The sequence below is a fragment of the Triturus cristatus genome, chromosome 1_2 (assembly GCF_964204655.1).
Source record: "Triturus cristatus chromosome 1_2, aTriCri1.1, whole genome shotgun sequence".
NCBI lineage: Eukaryota > Metazoa > Chordata > Amphibia > Caudata > Salamandridae > Triturus > Triturus cristatus.
In genome coordinates, this window is record NC_140580.1 from 1,143,697,007 (window position 1) to 1,143,721,982 (window position 24,976).

The window sequence follows — 24,976 nt, forward strand, 5'->3', positions numbered from 1 at the left end:
TCTAGGTGCCTCTGGAATGGCAGCTCAATCCATTAACCACTGGCGCATTGCAAATGCTCAGGGCCTACTAGCTAGGTACGACAGAACGCACTGGGATGAAATGGAGCAACTGCTCCAATATCTCCCAGACTAACACAAACGCAGGGCACAAGAGTTAGTTCAGGAGGGAAAATTAATTTCTAACTCTATCAGATGTGCTTTAGAGGCCTCCGACGCCGCAGTTAGGGCGATAAATACCAGCATTCTCCTCAGAAGGCATGCATGGCTTATGATTGCAAGGTTTAATCCTGAGGTTCAGCAGTCCATTTTAAACACCCCTTTCCACAAGCAACACCTGTTTGGTCCTGAGGTCGATCAGGCTTTTGAAAAAATGAGGTTCAAAGAGGTAGCAAAGTCCTGGTAAGCGGTCCAGTCTCCATTAAATAGAGGCTTCTTTTGCCGCACCTTTTACAGAGGAGGGTCCAAAACTAGATCCTCAGGCCCAAATGCTTCCTCTTATAAAGGCAACATTCAGTCCACTCCCTCTAGAGGTTTTTATAGAGGAGGAGATAGAGGAAATCATTCCAAAGCTGGGGGTAGAGGTGCCACAGCACGTAACTCCCCCCCCCCCCCCCCCCCCCCCCTTCTCCCAACAAACTGTAACATGCCATCATTCCCCCTCCCCTTCCCCCCCTGATTCATTTAACACCTGCCGGGGGAAGACTTCAACAGTTTCTCCCCATTTGGCAATCCATAACATTCGACAAATGGGTGATCAATCTTATCCGACATGGTTATTGCCTGGAGCTTACCACCAATTCTCCAAATATTCCACCTCGCACTCACAAACTGTCGTTGGACCACTTGCAGTTACTCAAACAGGAAGTGCAATCTCCCTTAGAAATTGGATCCATAGAACCAGTTCTATTATAGTACCAAGGTTCAGGGGTGTAGTCTCTCTACTTTCAAATCCCCAAAAAGGACGGCTTCTTAAGACCAAGTTTGGATCTGAGTTTTAAACCTGTGCATACTGTCAGAACACTTCCATAGGTAACATTTCAACAGGTGCTTCCACTTCTACAACAAGGCGATTTTATGTCCACACTAGACTTAAGACGCATACTTTCACATTCCGGTCCATCCAGCTCACTGCAAATATCTCAGATTTCGGATAGAAAGCAAACACTAACAGTTCAAAGTAGTACCATTCGGAGTAGCTACTGCTCCCAGAGTGTTTACCAAATGTCTAGCAGTAGTGGCAGCTTATCTCTGAAGAGAACAAATTCACGTCTTCCCATACTTAGACTGGCTCATCAAAGCCAGCACACACCAGCAGTGTCTAAAACACACTTAGACCATGTTAAACTTACTCCACCGATTGGGCTTCGCAGTCAACGCGCAAAAGTTTAATCTACAGCCTTTACAAATACAATCTTATTCGGGAGCGACTCAACACTCGCACTGCTCTAGCCTCTCCCAGTGCAGCCAGAATCCGCAATATTCAAACTTTTATTACAGTTTCAAGTCAATCAAGCCTTAACAGCCATAACTTTTATGTAACTTTTATGTAACTGTAAAGAATGATGGCGTCCTGCATCGCAATAGTGCCTCACGCAAGAATACACATTGAATGCTTAGCACGTCTGTGGAATCAGTCACGGGATCAATTAACCGCAACCATTGGTCTCTACACTGGTGAAACCCACAATTTATCCAAGGGGCGGCATTTCAATGACCCTGTTCCACCGATCGTGGTAACAACAGACTCATCTCTCACAGGTTGGGGCGCCCATATCCACAATTCAGGGTCTCAGGAACAACCAGCACAACATCTCCACATCAACTATCTAGAGCTTCTAGCAGGATTTCTAGCACTGAAAGCTTTTCAGTCTCATCTCCTAGGCAAAGTTGCCTAGTCCGCGCAGACATGACAGCCATGTACTATGTACAAAAACAGGGGGGGGGGGGGACACATTCTCTCCCGCTGTCATGCCTCTCTGACCATCTAGAGCTGGGCAATTCATCACAGAATTCATCTTCTAGCAGAACACCTTCCAGGAGTCAACAATCAAATTGCCGACCTCCTCAGCAGAAGGAGGCAGCAAATACACAAGTGGGAACTTCATCCCCAAATTCTCCTTCTATACTTCTAAAAATGGGGATTTCCACAAATCGATATATTTGTCACAGTTGACAAAGCGAAATGCCCCAATTTCGCCTCCAGGTTCCCACACCCTCGCTTTTTCGCCTCTCCCACTCTGTCCATTTCTGGTTTGAAAGCTCAGGCAGACATCGCTCACACTGATTTTGGTAGCTCCCACATGAGCACGTCAGCCATGGTACACCACACTTTTGGAAATCTCAGTAGTTCTGCATCAAAAGCTGTACCTCAATTCCAGCCTTCTCACTCAGAACCATGGGGAAATCAGACACCCAAAGCCCAAGGAGCTTAACTTAGCGATTTGGCTCCTGTAGTCATAGAGTTTGGATACTTAAATTGGCACCAAAACTGTGTCACTATTATAAAAGAAGCAAGGAAGCCCACTACCAGAGCTTTTTATGCAGCAACACGGAATTTATTGGTTATCTATTGTAATAACAAAATTAATTCTCTAGATGCTTCTGTCCAAAACATTACCTTCTGCACCTACAGCAAACTAATCTAGCTTACACATCTATTTGATTTCTCCTTCGCTGCATATTTGCAAAACAGACAGCATTTATCTCTGTTCAAAGTCCCCATGATTAAAGCCTTTATGGAAGGCTTAAATAGAGTAATACCACCCAGAATACCTCCGGCACCGGTATGGAATCTCAACATTGTACTTACAAGACTCATGGGTCCACTTTTTGAACCATTGCACAATTGCCCTTTACAGTTCCCGTCATAGAAGCTTGCCTTCCTCATTCCAATCACTTCATTAAGAAGAGTTTGTGAGCTACAAACATTGAACCTTAAAAGAACTCTTCTTTCAGCTTCATAAAGATAGAGTAATTCTTCGCACCAACCCAAAATTCATACCTAAAGTATTTTCTGCTTTTCATCTTAACCAGTCAGTTGAGTTACCTGTGTTCTTCCCGCACCCTGATTCTGTAGCAGAACAAGCTCTTCACACACTTGCTGTAACACGAGTCATTGTATTATATCGAAAGGACAAAAGAATTTCGTAAAACAAAGCAACTGTTTGTTGCATTTGCACCACCTCACAGGGGCAATCCAATCTCCAAATCTGGCATTTCAAGATGGATTGTTAAATGCATTCAAGCTTGCTGTGAGAAAGTGGCTCTGTATATACTGTTCCCTAATGGGTACAGGGTGTACAGAGTCCACAGTCCCCCAGAGGCTGATAGAGGTCAAAGTTAGGTATGACCTTACTCTCAAAAGTGGTAGCTTGGTCGAGCAGTAAGGCAGTACCCGAGGACAGTGTAAAGCATTTATTGTACACACTCAGTCAGCAAATGGTTTCACACACTCAATAACTGAACTCTAGGCCAATGGTTTATATATATATAAAATATATGCTTGTTTTATTTTTAGAACCACAAAGGGAATAACAATATACTTTTCTCAGAATGAGAGATTGAATATAAATACTTTTGCAATAAGCAATGGATTTTTGTAAACAGTCACAGTTGGTTGCAATAAACAATTCTATTTCCTAAACATAACAATGCATTGAGCTCAATGGTAAATTCAGGTTATCTTGTAATAAATTACTTTTCAGATTACTTTTGAAATTCCAGGTCTGGCTCCTAGATCCAGCTCTGGGTCAGTACTCAGAATCAAGTGATGCAAGTCGACTTAATAACTGTAATGATTTTTAAATAATATTTAGCTATTTCAAAAGTTAGCACTTAGAAAATATTTCAAAGAAAACATTCAATGGATCTCTATGGCAAGAAATTCAAATTGCAGGTAGAGTACTTTATCATTACTTTAGTAATCCAGGACTGGGTACCTAGACCCAGGACTGGGGTCCTTATCAGAAACAGGTAAGTAATTTCGTTTGCAGAAATGGTACGATTTTAAAAGAATATTTCGATTTTGCAAAAATAGACACTTAGAAGAAATTTCACAGAAAAGCAGACAATGGTTTCCTATGGAAGAAAAATGAGTTAGAGGTAAGTACAGTTGTGGACACTTTTCAGAGTCAGGGCTGGGCACCAAGATCCAGCACTGGGAGCTCACCTAAGAGCAGGTGAGTAAATTCGTTTTTGTCACTTGGCTGATTTTTAGTGAATATTTGCAGTTTGGAAAAAAGTTCACACTTAGAAGATTTTTCAAGAAAAAGCCAGTCAATGTTACCCTATGAGGAAAATGAAGTTAGCGGTTTAAGGGTAAGTACCCGACTGGCAGAGTTGAAATTCCGGGCATAGACTCAGGGGTCCCCCAGTGTCAGGTAGGTACAGTTGGTTCACCCTCAGCGGTTTCAGGACGGCCGGGTGCAGAGAGAGTTAGGCCCAATGTTATCCTATGAGGGATAGGGGGGCCTTGGTTGGTGGCTGCTGTCTGGCAAGCCACGCGGCTGTGGGAGCTGGGCTCCTGGTCACTTACTCAGGGCAAGTGGGGAAGTAGGTTAGTGTAGAGAGGGCACTGCCAGGGCCACTCGGGCGGCTGGGTGCAGGGTGCTTTTGAGCCCTCGGGTGCTCAATGGAAATCAATGGGAATGTTCCGGTTTGGAAAAAGGCTGCAGGCTCGGGGACGAGGATGTTTCAGGTGCCACCACCACTTCGAGAGGTAAGTTGGGTAGTTGTAGGTTAGGTGGGTACCCCGGGATTGGGCACAGGGGGCCGCAGGGCGCCGGGTGCAGGGGTGCCTTTTGACGTCGGGAATCTTACCCTCTGGTTGATCGCGGTTGGGGTGGCACTTGGTTCTGAGGCTGCAGGCTTCCTCCGGGATGTCGAGGGGGGTCCTTGGGTGCCGGACTCGGGGTCACAGTCGCCGTGGGGTCGTCCTCGGGGTCTTTGTCCACTCCGGCACTGGCCAGGCTTGGCTGGTGCAGAGTGTGTTGGGTCCGCGGTTCCGGGCTGCTGCCAGGGGTTAAAAATAGGTTTCTTGAGTAGAGCCTCTACTCATGGGAGTCCCAGGGGCTTAGAGTTCAAAGGTAGCCAGGTCCTCCGGGGTTTTTGAGGTTGCTGGCCACAAGAGATGCCGCGCTGGAGCAGGTGCAGGTTCGAGGGTCGACAGGCCGGTAGGGCTGGGGCCAAAGCAGTTGGTGTCTTCCTCTTTTTAGCAGCTGCAGGGCAGGTCTTTGTCCTTCTTGCTCTTCTTGTAGTTTCGAATCTGGGATCTGGGGAAGGAAGGTTCAGGGGGCCCCTAAATACTAGATTTAGGGGCGTTACAGGTAGGTGAAGGCCAGGGACCAATGGGTCCTTGTCCTGGGGTGGGTACACCCCCTATCCTGCCTCTCTCCTGTGGGAGGGGGGCAGTAGCCTAATCCTGATAGGGTAGGGCCTCCCATCTTCAAGATGGCGAGAGCCCGGAGATGTGCTTCACCTCGCCTCCCCCACCTGAGGGGTGGGGTGGGCAGGCTGGCACATCCCCTGTCCTTGTATGGGGTTTCCGGCCAAGCTTCCTGCCAGAGTGGGGGGTTGCAGTGGCCTGGGGAAACTCCAACTGGCGGCATGCCTTTGAAGCTTCCCTTTGCTCATCCTGGGGGAGGAGATTTCTCACCTCACCCAGGATGTGCATTGTTGCAGGCCCGGGAGAGCAGGGGCTCTCCCACCCAGGGGTCCAGCAACGTGTCTGCTGTGTGGCAGCCTGGGCAGCCTCAGAGCAGACGTGGATTGTAGGTTAGCTGTAAGGGGGCATCTCTAAGATGCCCTCTGGGGTGCTTAGTACATTAAATCCCACACTGGCATCAGTGTGGGTTTAATGTGCTGAGAAGTTTGATATCAAACTTCCCAGTCTTCAGTGTTGCCATTATGGTGCTGTGGAGTTCGTGTTTGACGAGCTCTCAGCACCATGTACTTGTAAAAGGCAGCACTGTACTTACAGTGCCCAGGAATGGACCTGGGTACTGTAGGGGCACAGGGCTCCTGCTCCTGTGCCCACACCATAGGCATAAGGCACCCAGCCAGAGGGGTGGCTGACATATGCCTTGGCAGTGTAGGTGATGGGCATGGCACACAGAGATGTGTGCCATGTCGACTCTTTGTTTTGTCCTGCACCCAGACACTCAGCCTGCAAAGGCAGTGTGTGTGTGTAAGGGTACAGGGCCTCTAAGGGTGGCACAATGAGTGCTGCAGCCCTTAGAGGCCTTCCCTGGTCACAAGGCCCTGGGTACCTAGGATACCATTTACCAGGGGCTGACATGTGGCCAGGGTTTGCCAATTGGGAGTTTGTGTGTTTTAAGGAAGGAACATAGGCCCTGGGCACCTGATTGGCAGGAGCCCAGGGCACAACAAGGAAAAGTGCATCAGCTATTAGGGAAAAAAAAGGGGGGGTTACTGCAACAGAAACCCACTTTCTCACACAAGCCCCCCCAGCCCAAAGGCCAGGAAACTTCTGCCAAAGCTGGGAGAGTCTACCTAGTCTTTCAGGCGAGGAAGAGTTGGGGAAGTGGTTTGAAAGTTGCAGGGCCTACTCTGCCTTACATCCTTCTGCCTAGGCCAGTCCCTTTGGGGAGCTGGCCTGTCTTATTAGTTTCAGGACCTAACTCCCAAGGCTCCTCTCCTTGTCTTTTACTGTCCTGGTCCCATCTTTCTATTTTGGGTTTAGAGGTGTATACCTCGGTAGTTTCTAACTTAGCCAGGGCTAGGCCCAGCTTACCCACAGAGGCTGCCCACAGCTTGAGCAACCCCACCATGACCAATAAGAGCAAGACAGGCCCCCTGACATTTGGCAGGGGGTTAGGCCACCATGCCAAGGATAGGGCTGCCATGAAGGCTAACACCCAGCAGAGGCTGCTGACAGCTGTCAGTGCCCAGAACCACACCTTTAGCTCCTGACTGGCAAGTGAGGGGGCTATTTTATAGTTCTCTTTGGGTCCTGGCTGTTGGTCTGTTTGAGGATAGGGGGGTCCCTACTCTTGGTAGGGAACACTCCTCCTCTGCCCCTTGTTCTGCCACCTGAGGAGCCACTAATTCAGGCTGGACAGTTGCCTGACTAGTCAGGTCTTGCTGTTGGCTAGGGGGGGCTTTACCAGTGCCATTTTGGGAGTTTTCCCTTACTGGGATAGAATCTCCCTGGCTCTCTGGAACTGTGGCTAACAGTTGCCCACCTTTCCTACCCTGTTTCTTCTCATTCTTTTGGGACTCAGCTGCACTGACTGCAGGTTGAGCCCCCACAGGTTCTTTGGGCGAGGCCTGGCATTGGGCCAGCACCTCTCTTTGGCTCAGTTCCACATCTAAGTGATCATTCCCCAAGAGACAATCAAGGGGGAGGTTTTTACTGACTATCACTTTTCTCCATCTAAGGGACCCAGCTGTGGCTAGGGGCACTATAGCCACAGGCCTAACAGTGACTCCCCCTGGGACAGTTCTTACCCTTCTTGTTTCCCCTGGGACATATTGGTGTGGGAATACCAACCTGTCATGTACCACAGTGTGACTGGCACAGGTATCTCTCAGGGCAGTGGCTGGGATTCCATTCACCAGTAGGTGGTGGAAGTGTCTACTTCCTTCTGGGATCTCCATCTTGCTTCTTGGGCCCATTCCCCAGTTGAAAGCTAGGAGGACTTCCTCATCTGAGGACCCTCCCTCGCTACACTGGCAACCCCTGGGGCTACACTAGTCACCCCTGGAGCTGTACTAGGAACCTTATTTTTAGGACAGCTAGAGTCCTGGGTGTGGTGTCCAGCCTTCTGACAGTTGAAACACCATATTCTGTTGGGATCCCAATTCTTACCTTGGTACCCTGGTTTAGTTTGTGAGGTGTCTTTGGGCCCACCCTCCTGGTCAGGTTTTTGGGGGGCTACCTGGGACTCCTTTCTTTTATCCACAAGGGGTTCACTCTCTTTCTTCTGGGGAGGCTTTGGGACCCCTTGGTTCTGGTCCCTCCCAGTGGACGTCCTAGTCACCCTAGTCTTGACCCAGTGGTCTGCCTTTTTTCCCAATTCTTGGGGGGGATTTTAGACCTAGGTCTACCAAATGCTGATGCAACTTTTCATTTGTGCAGTTACTCAAAATATGTTCCTTCATGAATAAATTGTACAATCCAGTAAAATCCTGCACACCATGTCCAGCTAACCAACCATCCAGTGTCTTCACTGAGAAATCTACAAAATCAATCCAGGACTGGGTCTGGGTTTTGTGAGCCCCCCTGAATCTAATTCTATACTCCTCAGTGGTGAATCCAAATCCCTCAATCAGAGCTTCCTTCATGAGGTCATAGGATCCTGCTTCTGGCCCAGAGAGGGTCAGAAGCCTGTCTCTGCAGTTACCAGAGAACAGTTCCCATAGGAGTGCCCCCCAGAGAGGTTTCTTTACTTTTCTGATATCACAAGCCCTCTCAAAGGCTGTGAACCATTTGGTGATATCATCACCTTCCTCAAATTTAGGGACAATCACTTTGGGGATTTTAAGGTCAGAAGTTTCCTCCCTATCCTTGTTTTTATTATTGCTGCCACCATTGATGGGTGCTAAACCCATCTCTCTCCTTTCCTTTTCTAGAGCCAGGAGCCTGGACTCTAGATCTATTCTTTTGGCCAGCCTCACAAGGCTGTCCCCTTCACTGGGGGGTCCCCCAGTGTTGTCTCTGGGACCAGAGCCACCTGTGTGGTCTCTAGGTGCCCAGATGCTAATTCTTGTGTTGGAGGGTATGGGTGCCATCTCCTCCCTAGGGAATAGTATGGGGAGGTTGTTGTCCACCTCCTCTGTTTCCCTTTCCTCATCTGACTGGCCATCACCATGTTCAGATGGGTGGTCTTTAGCATACTCAGCCAGGAGCTCCTGGAGCCCTTGTTTGGTTGGATGCAGACCCATTTGTAAATTTTTGAGTTTACATAAGGACCTCAATTCCTTGAAAGACAAGTGTAAGTAAGGTGTGAGGTCGAGCTCCTCCACCAGGTCCATGTTATTATTATCACTAATAGCTGGGTTTGTTTGAGACATTATAACCTGACCGTTCTAACCCTCTACCCTGACTATAGTGACTTTTATTTTTCTAAAATTCTAATGGGACTTAACCAAGGCCCTAGCAAGACTTTTAGTAATTTTGGAAAAACCAATCAGAATTCTAAAGGCAATTTTTAAGAGTTCTGTCGTGTGATCAGATGGTAACCAAGTAGTCCAACAAATGCAAGTTTGTATCCCACCGCTGATCCACCAATGTGAGAAAGTGGCTCTGTATATACTGTTCCCTAATGGGTACAGGGTGTACAGAGTCCACAGTCCCCCAGAGGCTGATAGAGGTCAAAGTTAGGTATGACCTTACTCTCAAAAGTGGTAGCTTGGTCGAGCAGTAAGGCAGTACCTGAGGACAGTGTAAAGCATTTATTGTACACACTCAGTCAGCAAATGGTTTCACACACTCAATAACTGAACTCTAGGCCAATGGTTTATATATATAAAATATATGCTTGTTTTATTTTTAGAACCACAAAGGGAATAACAATATACTTTTCTCAGAATGAGAGATTGAATATAAATACTTTTGCAATAAGCAATGGATTTTTGTAAACAGTCACAGTTGGTTGCAATAAACAATCCTATTTCCTAAACATAACAATGCATTGAGCTCAATGGTAAATTCAGGTTATCTTGTAATAAATTACTTTTCAGATTACTTTTGAAATTCCAGGTCTGGCTCCTAGATCCAGCTCTGGATCAGTACTCAGAATCAAGTGATGAAAGTCGACTTAATAACTGTAATGATTTTTAAATAATATTTAGCTATTTCAAAAGTTAGCACTTAGAAAATATTTCAAAGAAAACATTCAATGGATCTCTACGGCAAGAAATTCAAATTGCAGGTAGAGTACTTTATCATTACTTTAGTAATCCAGGACTGGGTACCTAGACCCAGGACTGGGGTCCTTATCAGAAACAGGTAAGTAATTTCGTTTGCAGAAATGGTACGATTTTAAAAGAATATTTCGATTTTGCAAAAATAGACACTTAGAAGAAATTTCACAGAAAAGCAGACAATGGTTTCCTATGGAAGAAAAATGAGTTAGAGGTAAGTACAGTTGTGGACACTTTTCAGAGTCAGGGCTGGGCACCAAGATCCAGCACTGGGAGCTCACCTAAGAGCAGGTGAGTAAATTCGTTTTTGTCACTTGGCTGATTTTTAGTGAATATTTGCAGTTTTGAAAAGTTCACACTTAGAAGATTTTTCAAGAAAAAGCCAGTCAATGTTACCCTATGAGGAAAATGAAGTTAGCGGTTTAAGGGTAAGTACCCGACTGGCAGAGTTGAAATTCCGGGCATAGACTCAGGGGTCCCCCAGTGTCAGGTAGGTACAGTTGGTTCACCCTCAGCGGTTTCAGGACGGCCGGGTGCAGAGAGAGTTAGGCCCAATGTTATCCTATGAGGGATAGGGCGGCCTTGGTTGGTGGCTGCTGTCTGGCAAGCCACGCGGCTGTGGGAGCTGGGCTCCTGGTCACTTACTCAGGGCAAGTGGGGAAGTAGGTTAGTGTAGAGAGGGCACTGCCAGGGCCACTCGGGCGGCTGGGTGCAGGGTGCTTTTGAGCCCTCGGGCGCTCAATGGAAATCAATGGGAATGTTCCGGTTTGGAAAAAGGCTGCAGGCTCGGGGACGAGGATGTTTCAGGTGCCACCACCACTTCGAGAGGTAAGTTGGGTAGTTGTAGGTTAGGTGGGTACCCCGGGATTGGGCACAGGGGGCCGCAGGGCGCCGGGTGCAGGGGTGCCTTTTGACGTCGGGAATCTTACCCTCTGGTTGATCGCGGTTGGGGTGGCACTTGGTTCTGAGGCTGCAGGCTTCCTCCGGGATGTCGAGGGGGGTCCTTGGGTGCCGGACTCGGGGTCACAGTCGCCGTGGGGTCGTCCTCGGGGTCTTTGTCCACTCCGGCACTGGCCAGGCTTGGCTGGTGCAGAGTGTGTTGGGTCCGCGGTTCCGGGCTGCTGCCAGGGGTTAAAAATAGGTTTCTTGAGTAGAGCCTCTACTCATGGGAGTCCCAGGGGCTTAGAGTTCAAAGGTAGCCAGGTCCTCCGGGGTTTTTGAGGTTGCTGGCCACAAGAGATGCCGCGCTGGAGCAGGAGCAGGTTCGAGGGTCGACAGGCCGGTAGGGCTGGGGCCAAAGCAGTTGGTGTCTTCCTCTTTTTAGCAGCTGCAGGGCAGGTCTTTGTCCTTCTTACTCTTCTTGTAGTTTCGGATCTGGGGAAGGAAGGTTCAGGGGGCCCCTAAATACTAGATTTAGGGGCGTTACAGGTAGGTGAAGGCCAGGGACCAATGGGTCCTTGTCCTGGGGTGGGTACACCCCCTATCCTGCCTCTCTCCTGTGGGAGGGGGGCAGTAGCCTAATCCTGATTGGGTAGGGCCTCCCATCTTCAAGATGGCGAGAGCCCGGAGATGTGCTTCACCTCGCCTCCCCCACCTGAGGGGTGGGGTGGGCAGGCTGGCACATCCCCTGTCCTTGTATGGGGTTTCCGGCCAAGCTTCCTGCCAGAGTGGGGGGTTGCAGTGGCCTGGGGAAACTCCAACTGGCGGCATGCCTTTGAAGCTTCCCTTTGCTCATCCTGGGGGAGGAGATTTCTCACCTCACCCAGGATGTGCATTGTTGCAGGCCCGGGAGAGCAGGGGCTCTCCCACCCAGGGGTCCACCAACGTGTCTGCTGTGTGGCAGTCTGGGCAGCCTCAGAGCAGACGTGGATTGTAGGTTAGCTGTAAGGGGGCATCTCTAAGATGCCCTCTGGGGTGCTTAGTACATTAAATCCCACACTGGCATCAGTGTGGGTTTAATGTGCTGAGAAGTTTGATACCAAACTTCCCAGTCTTCAGTGTTGCCATTATGGTGCTGTGGAGTTCGTGTTTGACGAGCTCTCAGCACCATGTACTTGTAAAAGGCAGCACTGTACTTACAGTGCCCAGGAATGGACCTGGGTACTGTAGGGGCACAGGGCTCCTGCTCCTGTGCCCACACCATAGGCATAAGGCACCCAGTCAGAGGGGTGGCTGACATATGCCTTGGCAGTGTAGGTGATGGGCATGGCACACAGAGATGTGTGCCATGTCGACTCTTTGTTTTGTCCTGCACCCAGACACTCAGCCTGCAAAGGCAGTGTGTGTGTGTAAGGGTACAGGGCCTCTAAGGGTGGCACAATGAGTGCTGCAGCCCTTAGAGGCCTTCCCTGGTCACAAGGCCCTGGGTACCTAGGGTACCATTTACCAGGGGCTGACATGTGGCCAGGGTTTGCCAATTGAGAGTTTGTGTGTTTTAAGGAAGGAACATAGGCCCTGGGCACCTGATTGGCAGGAGCCCAGGGCACAACAAGGAAAAGTGCATCCGCTATTAGGAAAAAAAAGGGGGGGTTACTGCAACAGAAACCCACTTTCTCACACTTGCTATGCCAAACTTAAAATAACTTAATCTATACCCCCTACAGTGCATTCCACTCTCAAAATAGGGGTATCTATAGCCTTTTTAGGTAATATTCCTATAGCAGACATCTTTAAGGTAGCAACATGGTCTACACCACACACATTTACTAAACACTATTGTGTGGATGTATTAGAACGCCAACAATCCAATGTAGGGCAAGCAGCTAAAGACTCATTTTCAGACTACTGCAACATCTACTGGTTAGCCACCGCTTTGGAAGAATACTGCTATATAATCTATGCAAAGCATGTGTATCTACGGCACACATGCCTCGAACATATTAGGTTACTTGCCCAGTAAGCATCTGTTCTTGGCATGTAGAGCTGTAGATTCACGTGTGCACTCCCACCTCCCCGGACACCTGTAGTTGTTGCAGTTCTCATTATTTACATTACGTATGCATGGACATCTCTTTACTACACTCACTCACTCCATTCTCACTCTCTTGCACGAAAACAATCTAACTATGGAGTCGATGCCCGTTCGCACTATCACCGATAGGAGTCGTCGTATACCCCGTGGCTAGGAAAGACTTCTTTGAAGAAAAACAACTTGCAAACATCCTGACCCAACACAAGATGACAGGAGTATGCAAAGCATGTGAATCTACAACTCTACATGCCAAAAACAGATACTTTCTGGGTAAGTAACATAATCCTTCTGCAGCGCTTCTTAACCCGTTGCGGTATAATGCCAGTCCCCATGACTCCGAAGCTAGCCAATCACAGAAGTTATGTTAAACACTCTGATCTTAAACAGCCTCTGATCTCCATGAGGAGGCGAACTCCCTGGTCCAAGCTTTGGTTAGAGCCCTGTGCCTGATTTCTTTCCATTTCAGAGCCAAAGAAGGTTACACCTATTGTAAGCCATTGCATTCCGCGGCCGGGCCCAGTTCTTTTTCCAGGTAACTCCCAGTCCTCCTCCCTCCCCTACACTTGAACCCTCACGCTTCTGGTATTTGGTCTAGCACACAGTGGTGGTGAGGAAGCACACTGGTGGTGAGGAGTACATAGCTTCAACATGTAGAACTGTGGGGATTTTTTCTTTATTTGTTTTAAATATTCTCTACTCACACCCATTGTTTTCTTTTTATAATCCATTTGACCCAGCTGCCATATTCCAGGAGTTGTCTGAGATCACAACCGCGGACCGGGATCCTCTGGTGCGCCCTGGAGGCTTTGATTCTCCCTTCTACCGTTCCAGCGAAAGCCTTTCAGGCTCTCAGAAGAAAGCCTTTTCCTCAGCCAACAGTGGGCAAGGAGCCCACCAGGGTTTCTGTCACTCCACTTCTGCTGCAGATAAACTGGGCCAAGATGGGTGGTGTGAGGGAACAAGGCAGGCATTCACCCCCATTGAAAGACCCAGTGGAGGCCCAAGGCTGCCTGAACCGGAGGAGAACCATGATGTTCCAGAAACCTCCAGCAGCATTGTCACACCCAGCCCTTGCAAAGGTCAGGTACAGAGGAGAGCGGGCTTCCCCAGCAACAAACAACTATCTTATGAGCACCTCTTTGAGCTGGCCTTACCCAAAGCGGCTAACCTCTTCATCTGCAAGAAGTCCGAGGAACTGTACATGAAGGTGAAGGGAAATGGGGAGGAGATGGAAGACGGTAGCACCTCTCTCTCCCCAGCAGAGGTGCTGGATCGGCTCATTCAGTTTGGAGCAGATGCTCATACGAAGGAGCTCAACAGGTAAGCTGGGGCAAGGCTGGTCCTTCTTTGCTGGGCTTGAGTTGGGAATTAGACTGGGGCTGGTTTGCCATGTGGTATTGCATTGTGGTTCGGTTTGTGTACTAATGAGAAGGTGAAGTAAGTGCACAAAGTCTCTGTAACTAATCGGGGGTACAGAATGTACATTTGGTTTGTGTTTACACTGTCCCTTCCTGAAAAATAGTTACTGATCTTCTGGGAGTGAAGAGCAAGATTAGCGTAAACAAGACTTGCCTCTGCCTTACGGAAAAGGAGGTGCCGTGGACTGTATTTCCACCTCCAATAGCAAGCATGTGTCGCGGCTTTGGAGATGAAGCATGTAGTGCGCTCCTAAATCTGGGTTGGGCTCTGCGCTGCCCTCGCACCGAGGCTACACCCAACGGTCTACATCAGATTGTCTTCGAGAGGCGAGTGACGCATATTGATGTGATCTTGGAACTCCCAGGTGCCCAAGAGTCAGCATTGATTTCATGCTGTACTGCATAAAGGGTTCAGGACACAAACAGGAAGGAAATTACCTTTGTACAAATGGGACAGAAGCTGAAAAAGATTTGCTCCTCCCCAAGTGTAATTGGATAGTGGGTGATTTGATAGCTATTTACAGTTAAGGTTGAGACAAACTTCCACTGCAAGGGGATTTCTCGGGGAGAGGGATGAAGGCCTTAAAATATGGTGGGTGGTGGCGTCTGTAGTAATGACTTGTACCTTAAGTGTTTTTATTTTTTTACTTTGTCATTTGAACCGTAGCCTGCAACAGGCTGGTTTACTGTCCTCCTTGTTTGCAGGCTCCCTCTTCCAAGCAAATCAGCAGACTGGACTCATTTTGGTGGTAAGTTGCTCAAAGTAACCTTTGTCAGGGTAGGCTCTTCTCTATATATGCCATATCTGCATAACTTTTGGGTGATCAGGAGTTTGGTAATCTGTAGTATTCTAAATGAGTGCAGTACAATGCCCCTTTTGCAAACCCACACTTATGGTTTTACATTTTTACCATACATCGTCTTGGCTGCAGGATCACCCCCTTCTGATGAGATCCACACCCTCCGAAACCAGCTGATACTGTTGCACAACCAGCTGCTGTATGAGCGCTTTAAGAGGCAGCAGCATGCCTTGCGCAACCGCCGGCTACTTCGAAAAGTCATCAAGGTGACTGCGCTGGAGGAGCAGAGTGCTGCCATGGTGAGTGGAAGGCGTGTGATGGCTGTTGTGACTCACCTGCTTGGCCTTTGCATTCTAGGATTGAATGGGTAAACTCTGTGGGGCTTTTGTAAGTGACGCACAGCACATTAAAATGTTATTTCTGGGGGGTTAAGATTAAATCTCAGGTGTGGGATCTGTATCAAGCTAACTTCCCCCCCTTCTCCTGCGACAACGAAAGATAGATCTGGGCAAATGGAGTGTGGCTTACATCAAATGGTTAGGCAGGATTAATGCCATTAAGATGAAGGTTCTCCCTCGCTTACTTTATCTTTTTCAAGGGCTGCCTATTCCAGTGGAGGGAGGTATCTTTAGGGAACTGCGGCATATCCTGACCAAATTTATTTGGTAGGGTTAAAGGGCTCGACTTCCCTAGAAGTTGCTGATTAGACCACGCAAGGAGGGTGGCCTAGCATTACCGGACTTTCACTCCTACTATCGGGCGGAGCAAATGCGAGTGATTACGGAATGGTCGCTGCGGGCTTTGGAGAAGCATTGACTTCACATAGACAGATAACTGGGCCTACTGTCTGGTATCTCCTCTGGAAACCTAAGCAAGACAGACCACTCCATGCCTACATCAGCACGCCTACGTCCACCACACTTAAGGTTTGGGATTTCCTCGCTGCACCTTACGACCTTTCCCTCCCCTCACACGCCTATACATTTCAATGCTGCATTCCCCCCGCTCTACAAGAGGGTCCCTTCGAGGCTTTGCGGGAGGGCGGTTGCCACATGATCTATCCCTTGTTTGACAGAGAACTCCTCACTTTACAGGCATGCCAGAAACAATTCGCATTAACTAACAAAGAAGAATACCGCTACTTTTGCAGCGTGAATTTTTCTGGATTCACTATGCTGTGCATTATTCCGCGATCTTGTGGTTGGGTCCGGATTCGTAGTCTTTTCTTTTCTTTTCTTTTCTTTGTTTTTTTTTTTTTTTTTGTAGCCCAGGTGCCAGGTGGGCGGCGACGACCCACCATTTGGTGCACCTCCCGTGACGTCGTCGTGCTTCCTGCGGAAGTCCCACCTTTGGGGCGCCATCTTCAGATTCTTTTTTCCGCCGTTGGGTCTGGATCGTCATCGGGAAGCTCCAGGATTTCAATCGAAGGAAGAAGAAGGAAAAGCGAGTTTCGTCGATAAATAACTACGAAGAGATCACAGGAGAGGAATATATTACATCCGGAGCGCGAAGAAGTAAGAGTTCCGCCTTTTTCTTCGACGCCCTTGGAGAATGCACAGTCGGAGGCCCTGAGCGCAATGGACAAGACGCCATTCAAGTTCTGCCCTAACTGCCACCACAAGTTCACGCAGAAGGACCAGCATCCGGTCTGCAATCTCTGCCTACCGGTCGACCACCTGAGCAAGGACTGCAACGCCTGCTCAGCCTTCGCGCCGAAGACGCTCCGGGTGAGAGAACGTCAGAGAAGAGCAAACGCCAGCATGGAAGGCAAGGGTAAGGCCCCGTCGTTCTACGATCTGGGCCTCTCCACAGACGACGAGGACAACGTCGCCGAGGGACCCGAAAACTTCACGGTCGTAGAGACCGACAAGAAAACTCAAGACGAGCTAACAGTCGTCCAGTTCAAAACACCCGAAAATGCCTCGAAAACCAGAGGGTGACTCGAGAAAATCTGAGTCAAAGTCCACAAAGGGCGCCCCGGCGCCGAAAACTTCGACGACCAAGGGTGGAGCCATGGACAAGGCCGAGCGGATCCTTCGAAAAGCACTCCCTGGTGCCGAAAGGCTCGGTTCGTCGAAGACAACCCATGAAACGGGGCGCTCGACGCAGAAGGACAAGCCTGCGTCGACGCAAGTTCCGTCGAAGAGGCCCGCAGTCGACGCCGAAAGTATCTCCGAGATGGAGAAAAAGAAGAGGCGGCTCGAGGCCGAAATGGAGAGCATCCTTCAGAGGAAGAAGGAGTTCGACGCCAAGATGAAGGAATTCAAAATTCCAACGGCTCCGCCGACGGACGTCGTCGAAATCGAGGAGCAGAACGATTTCGACACCGAGGGGCTGCAGAGAGATCTCGAAGAGGAAGACGAGACCTATTATGAGGGCGAAGCCGAGGAAGACTACCAGCAGTCGTTCTACAGCTCGGCGCCATCAACCAGCCACGAGATAGAATGGCAGGATCTCGACACCGAAAACCCCGAGGAGCCCGTGGGCACGTACCCTTCGAGGCCTTCGCCGCCCGACGACATCGGGGTGTACAATATGGTGGTCAGGAGCGCAGCAACAGCCTTCGGCGTGAAACTGGACGAGGAGAGGCCGAAAGCCGATTTCCTCCTCGAGACCCTGCTCCCCATCCAGACGAGGAGCCAATTCCTTCCCATGCTACAAAGTGTGATGAATCAGGGAAGAGAGGCCTTTAAGGAACCAGCGACTTGCCGTTGGATCACGCCCAGGACAGAGAAGAAGTATAAGCACTCTTCTCTGGACCCCCCTTACATCAAGGGTAGTATCACGGCCGACTCCATCATAGCTTCCACGGCCAGGAGAAGGGCCAACGTGCCAGCGACTTCGGGGCCACCACCCGATAAAGAAAGCAGGAGGATGGACCTCACAGGAAGAAAGGTCGAGAGGAACGCCGCAATGCACTGGCGCATGGCGAATTCCAATGCACTTCTCAATAGACACCAGTACCAGCACTGGGACGAGATGGGGGAACTAGTAAAACACCTCCCCGAAGAATACCACCAAAGAGCCTCCCACCTGGTGGAAGAAGGTAAAAACATCGCAAACTCTTGCATTAAGACTGCGTTGGACGGGGCCGAGACTTCGGCCAGACTAATGGCCATAGGGGTCACCGAGCGAAGACATGCATGGCTAAGAATCTCTAGATTCAAACAGGAGGTGCAGAACAACATTCTTAGCACCCTCTTCAACGGGGAAACACTGTTCGGAGCAACAGTAGACGAGAAACTCACCCAGCTGAAAAACGAAAACGAGACGGCGAGGTCCATGGGGGCCCTACAGCTCAGGGGGATGAGGAGAGGCAATCTCTCTAGGAGACCCTACGGTCGGGGAGGAAGCCAGCAGGGAGCGTCGCACCAGACGTTCCAGCAGGGGCAGCAGGGTGATAGTCACGGACAACAAGGTCAACAGAAGCAAAACTGGCAGTACCAACCTCGGGGGCAGTCCTTTCGCGGGAGAGGGAACGGACGTGGCCAGAGGAGAAGAGGGGGTGACCAACCCTCATCCAAGTGACTCAGCACGCAGGAGGACGCCTACCCACGACATACCCCCAGGGGTGAGGCGCAATGCAGTAACATCGGGGGGGAGAGGAAAATCAAAAGCCTACGAGCATCCAACGCCAGTAGGCGGAAGACTGAGTCGCTACCTTCAGGAGTGGCAACGTATAACCACAGACAAGTGGATACTGAACGTCATGCAATACGGATACTGCGTGGATTTGGAGAAAAGACCTCCAAACAGAAAACCAAAAAGAAGGCTGAGATCGGGTCAAGAGCTTGCCCTACTCAGAGAAGAAACGCTGAAACTACTAGAAAAAGGAGCCATAGAGGCAGTGCCGTTCAGAGAACGGAACAAGGGGGTCTACTCGAACTACTTTGTGGTACCGAAAGTAGACGGAAACCTCAGACCCATCCTGGACCTGCGATACCTAAACAAATTCATCAGAACGCAAAAGTTCAAAATGACTTTGCTGCAGGAGGTGCTGCCCCAAATAAGGGACGGGGACTTCATGGTCACCGTGGACCTCAAGGATGCCTACCTGCACATTCCAATAAACAGAAGACACAAGGGTCTTCTAAGGTTCAACATCAACCAGGAGCATTACCAGTTCACAACCCTGGCCTTCGGGCTAAAATCAGCGCCAAGGGTTTTTACGAAATGCCTGTCGGCAGTCGCAGCCCACCTGCGAAGGGAGGGGATCCATGTCTACCCCTACCTAGACGACTGGCTGGTCAAGGCAGACACACGCGAGAAGTGCGAGAGACACGCAGCACGCGTGACAGACACTCTGACGAACCTGGGGTTCTCGATACACTGGGGGAAGTCATCGCTGGAACCAGAGCAGGTGAAGATTTTCCTGGGAGCAAAAATCAACACCCTAAACAGCACAGTGGTGCCCAGCGACAGGAGAACAGATACCCTACTGAAGGAGACGCGTCTCTACCAGAAGGGGCGAGCTCTGACAGTGAGGTCAGTGAGCAAGATCATGGGGATGATGGCGTCGTGTATCCAGCTGGTGCCGAATGTACGCCTGCACATGAGACCATTCCAAGAATGGCTACAACAGCAATGGTCACAAGCAAGCGGAAGTTGGGAGGATCTAGTGGTTGTTACGCACGCAGTGCAGGAGGAGATGACTTGGTGGAACAGAGACAACATGACAACAGGGAAGAGCCTGACACCACCAAACCCAACAATGACCATTACCACGGACGCATCTCAAAAGGGATGGGGAGCACACATGGACAATCTCAGAGTGAGGGGTCTGTGGGCTCCAGCAGATGCGGTACGCCATATCAATTACCTCGAATTGAAAACCATCCTGCTAGCCCTGAAGGCATTCCAGAGACACCTGTACAACCAGAGGGTGTTGGTTCAAACAGACAACACCACGGCAATGTTCTATATCAACAAGCAGGGGGGACTCAGTCGTTTCCCCTCTCCTCTCTGGCACAGGAGATTTGGAGATGGGCCATACCTCTCAGGATAGATCTACTGGCAATTCACCTTCCAGGGAAGGACAATGTGGAGGCAGACTGCCTAAGCAGGCAGACCTCGGCATCGCACGAGTGGGAGCTCAATGGCCAGGAAACGCAGAAGCTTTTCCAGAGATGGGGAACTCCCACAATAGACCTGTTTGCAACACGCCAAAATGCAAAATGCCAAAGCTTCGCGTCCAGGCAACCAGAACAGCAGTCCCTGGGGAATGCCCTATGGATAAGTTGGTCAAGGACATTTGCCTACGCCTTTCCACCGATCCCCCTGTTACACAGAGTGCTCGACAAGTGCAGAACCAGCAACATGACACTGATCCTAGTGGCTCCGCAGTGGGCAAGGCAGACATGGTTCTCCCAAATTCAGGAAATGGCGCAAGGCAATCCCCACAGGTTCACGAGAAGACGGGACCTGCTCTCCATGCAAAACGGAGATGTCCTACATCCGGAGCCAGAGAGCCTCAGCCTGGCGGCATGGCTCCTGAAGACCTAGAGTTCGCTCACCTTAGATTGCCTCCAAGCACTATGCGGGTGCTGCGGGAGGCAAGAAAACCAACTACACGCAAATGCTACAGCGCGAAATGGCAGAGATTTACTATGTGGTGCAGGAAGAATGGGCTGCAAAATACAATGACCAGAGACTCAACAGTACTGAGGTACCTCACACACCTTCTAAAGAGTAACCTCTGCTCGACCTCCCTAAGGGTACACCTAGCGGCGATCGTAGCCTACACCAGAGGAGAGAAGGGTGGAAGTTTCTTCACATCGCAGGTTGTAAAGAGATTCATGGAGGGAGCCAAAAGAATTGCTCCTCCTAAAAGGTATCTCAACGTGGTACTGACGGAGCTCATGAAGGCACCGTTTGAACCCATTCACAAGGCCTCACTGCAAATGTTGACTATGAAAACGGCCTTTCTGGTAGCCATAACCTCGCTACGCAGGGTGAGCGAGCTTCAAGCGCTAACGCTACAGGAACCCTACATTCAGATTCACAAGGACAGGGTTGTCCTGAGAGCAGACCCACACTTCATGCCCAAGGTGGTGTCGGCGTTCCACATGAACCAGAGTATTCAGATACTGAGTTTCTTCCAAACCCCGACTTCAAACGCAGAAAAGGCTCTACACACTCTTGACGCTAGAAGAGCGGTGATGCACTACATTGAGAGGACCAAGGAACTCAGAAAATCAAAGCAGTTGTTTGTGTCCTTTGCTACTAGCTTCATGGGTAGACCAGTGACTAAGGGCACCATCACTAGATGGATTGCCCTCACTATTCAATTCTGCCACAAACAGGCTGGACAGGAGCTAGCGGAGGGGCCTCAGGCTCACTCCACAAGGAAAAAGGGGGCAACCGTTGCCTTCCTGGCGAACACGCCCATTCAGGACATATGTCTAGCGGCAACTTGGGCATCTGTGCACACGTTCACAAAACACTACTGCGTGGACATTCAGATGAACAAGGAAGCACAAGTTGGACAGAAGGTGCTTCAACACATTTTCAACGACCAACGCTCATCTACCACCCAGCCGCCACAAAATTAGGAAAACCGCTACAAAGTCTATGCACAGCATAGTGAATCCAGAAAGATTCACGCTGCAAAACGAATAGTTTCTTACCTGTCGGTGTAGTTTTGCAGCTTGAAGATCTTTCTGGATTCACTAGCGAAGCCACCCACCTCCGCCAGGAAGATGAGGATGGAGGAAGAGGGGGTAAAATAAAGAAAATCAGAAGGAATGAAATAGTACAGAAAAATGGACATAAAGGATTAATCAATCGCCTAGGGTTAAAAAAAAAAAAAAAACGAGGGGAAAAAAGAACCCGAAGATGGCGCCCCAAAGGTGGGACTTCCGCAGGAAGCACAACGACTTCACGGGAGGTGCACCAAATGGTGGGTCGTCGCCGCCCACCTGGGCTACAAAAAAAAACAAAGAAAAGACTACGAATCCGGACCCAACCACAAGATCGCGGAATAATGCACAGCATAGTGAATCCAGAAAGATCTTCAAGCTGCAAAACTACACCGACAGGTAAGAAACTATTCGTTGCAGCTAAAACACTGGGTGCAGCAGCCCTTGGTGCGGCTCGCCGCCACCAGGGAGTTGCTCTCTGTCGAAGTTGGCTCAGTCTGGGGTCTCCTGCAAGGGATGTATCTCCTATCTGTATGCTCCCATCCAAACGATGAGTCCCAGGGCGACGCCACTTTCAAACGTTTTTGGAATGCTCTCGTAGAAGACCCTTTGGAGGACAAGCAATGGGAGCGTTTAGGCAGGGATATAGTAAAATTCAACCGTTCCATGTATCTTAGGGAAACACACTATAAAATCATGTACGATTGGTACTTGTACCCTCAAACTGCACGCGATTTTCCCGGGTTCATTGGATAGGTGCTGGAGGGGGTGCGGGCTTTTGGGAGATTTCAGACATATTTGGTGGGACTGCCACGTCATTAAACCTTTTTGAAAGGAGATTCTGTCCCAGATCAAACTTATCTTAGGCTACCCTATTCCCAGCTCCATGGAACAGGTTCAGTTGGGGGTCCGCGATCCTAATTTGAGGAGACAGACACAGGGCGATAAATCAGTGATGTGGCTCTGCTTGGGGGCCGCCAAAATGGCAGTTGCCGCAGCGTGGAAGAAACAAGAGGCCCCATCTTTAACCCAATGGCATGGAAGATTGTGGAGGGTTTTTGCGTTGGAGCGCATGACTGATATAATAGAAGACACCAGGAAAGGTTTTGATTACATTTGGTCTCCACTGGTCAGCTATTTATCAGAGGGGCTTCCTTTGATGGCTTGCAATCCAAGGCTTAGGGCCCTCAATATGTTCCTTATCTAATCACCTCATTTCGATTGGATATCTGAGGGGTGCGCGGAGCTCCGGGGCAGAGACCACGACTTCCCAATCCTCGCGCTCATTTTTTTTTTCTTCCTAATTTGCCCCATGACATCCCAGTTCTGTTCTGTTTATTTCCCATTTTTACTCTGGTAGGATTAAGTTTACTTTTCCTGTTACTTTCTCGGGAGGGTAGATGGTTTCTAGAAAGCCTTGACAGGAATGTAGCATGTTATGAAGAAGCTGTGATATATATTAAAGTTCATTCGTCTCGGACCTGGTGGGAAAACTGTCACTTTCACGAGCAAATTGTATATCTGAGCGGATGGTATTTTCGATTGATGTTGCATATGTAATGCTATAGTCGCACTCGCAAATTTTTTTCAATAAAACATATTTTGAAACAAAATGCTATTTCTGTAGCCTAAAGGCTTGTTTGGTATGAGTGTGAAGTATGTCCATCGAACAGACTTGCTGTGAGTGTGAAGCATGTGGAAGCAGTCTGGCCCTTTGAATTAAGGCAACATACAAAACATTGGCATAGTTAAGCTTGTAGCCCCAGTTGCTTCTTGGTTGTGGGGCATGCTGTACAATGAAGACAACATTATGTGCTTTCCTCTGTTTTCTTTGAGCTGAGCACTTCAGAATGTCAGATGTATTGATCAGTGAGCCGATTGTACACATGTTCGCTTGTTTTGAGAACCAGAGTTCAATTGTGTGAAGTTACAAATTGTGCATTCTGCATTGCAGAAAGATCAGCTGAGGCTCCAGGATGCTGACATTCAATGTCTGAAAGGAAGTCTGCACATGGAGCAGACTCGGTACCAGCACCTTGAGGAGGATCGCATGTCTGTGGTGACTCAGCTCCAGGGGCAAGTGCGACAGCTGCAGCAGGACCGGGACCAATTCTTCAACCTTACACAGGAGCTGCAGGTGAGCTTGATTGGTGCAGCGGTTATTTGTCCTTGATGCAGAGACCCAGAAGATGCTTGGTATGTACATGTAGGTATCTTTTTGAAGGAATTTAGAGACCTGCCATGTGTTCGCTGTGGTAGTTTATTCTCTTCAGTCATTTTTTAAGTATACTTGAATACTGAAAAACTATAAGCGTAAGAATGAAAAGTAAATACAACACTAAACGTTGCTGAGTGGGGAATGCCCTTGGGGCACTGAGCATGTGGAGGATGTCTGGAGAGAACCTGAGAACACTCAGCAGCCAGTAGAGGGGTGGGAGGCAACCTGTAGAGGTCTTTGCGACTGGGTGAAGTAGTATTGATACAGCTGCTGTTCACACCATAGGCTGACTTCTCTCACCTCAGACCCTCCCACACTGCTTCTTCTGATAAATGAAAGCAAGGGACGGCCCGCTGGCCTGGACACTGAGTTCATATTAGTTTGCATTGCCTCCTTTCTATGCTTCACCAAGAACATACAACTAAGGATGAAACTACTGATGAGTTGACATGGTATTCCCATGTTGAGAGCCACCCCAATGACCCATGGAATGTGATGAAAGGTAGTACTGCATGTCGGTTGTGTAATGGCCAGGCACTTCTATTTATGTATGTCCCGGAGACTTCACCCCCTTCATCAACCTGCAAAGAACGGCATCCAGATCACGGTCTGAGGTATAGGTTTAGAGAGCGATGTACTTGCACCATGTGCTTCTGTCGATCATATGCTGTGCACACCCCTGTCATCTAGTGTTGGGCACAGATGCTGCAAGTTTTGTAGTGTACTGTAGCAATCCATTTTTATAGCGCAAGCGGTCACTCCGGGGAGCATCATGGCGCTAAAACAGAACCCAGGGATAGAATCCAAAAGCCTGGTTGACTGCTGACAATGGGAGGGGGACTCAGATCAGAGTTTTGCACAAGGTGTCCAGTGCACTGAAGATCCAGGTTCTTAGTACCTTCCTGAAATGGGACTCCGATTTAATCTGGCGAAGCTGTAGAGAAAGTTTTGTTCCATGCCTTTGAGCCTGTCACTGTGATTTTCCTCCTTTCGATGCCAATCTGAAAGCTGGTACGTTTAGCAGATTGGCATTTGCTGATCTTAGA

General features: G+C 49.2%; 1 protein-coding gene across 2 annotated transcripts in view; it reads left to right on the forward strand.

Moving 5' to 3' along the window:
- The window catches only part of TSC1 (TSC complex subunit 1), a 296,095-nt gene that overhangs the window by 202,183 nt on the left and 68,936 nt on the right, over nt 1-24,976 (forward strand). The window contains exons 14-18 of one of the 2 annotated variants that reach the window (XM_085613904.1): nt 13,323-13,388; nt 13,594-14,176; nt 14,980-15,023; nt 15,207-15,373; nt 23,667-23,849. In XM_085613904.1, coding sequence (XP_085470030.1) covers nt 13,323-13,388; nt 13,594-14,176; nt 14,980-15,023; nt 15,207-15,373; nt 23,667-23,849 — 1,043 coding nt within the window. The remainder of the gene's footprint in view (nt 1-13,322; nt 13,389-13,593; nt 14,177-14,979; nt 15,024-15,206; nt 15,374-23,666; nt 23,850-24,976) is intronic. The other variant, XM_085613905.1, reaches the window with a different exon arrangement.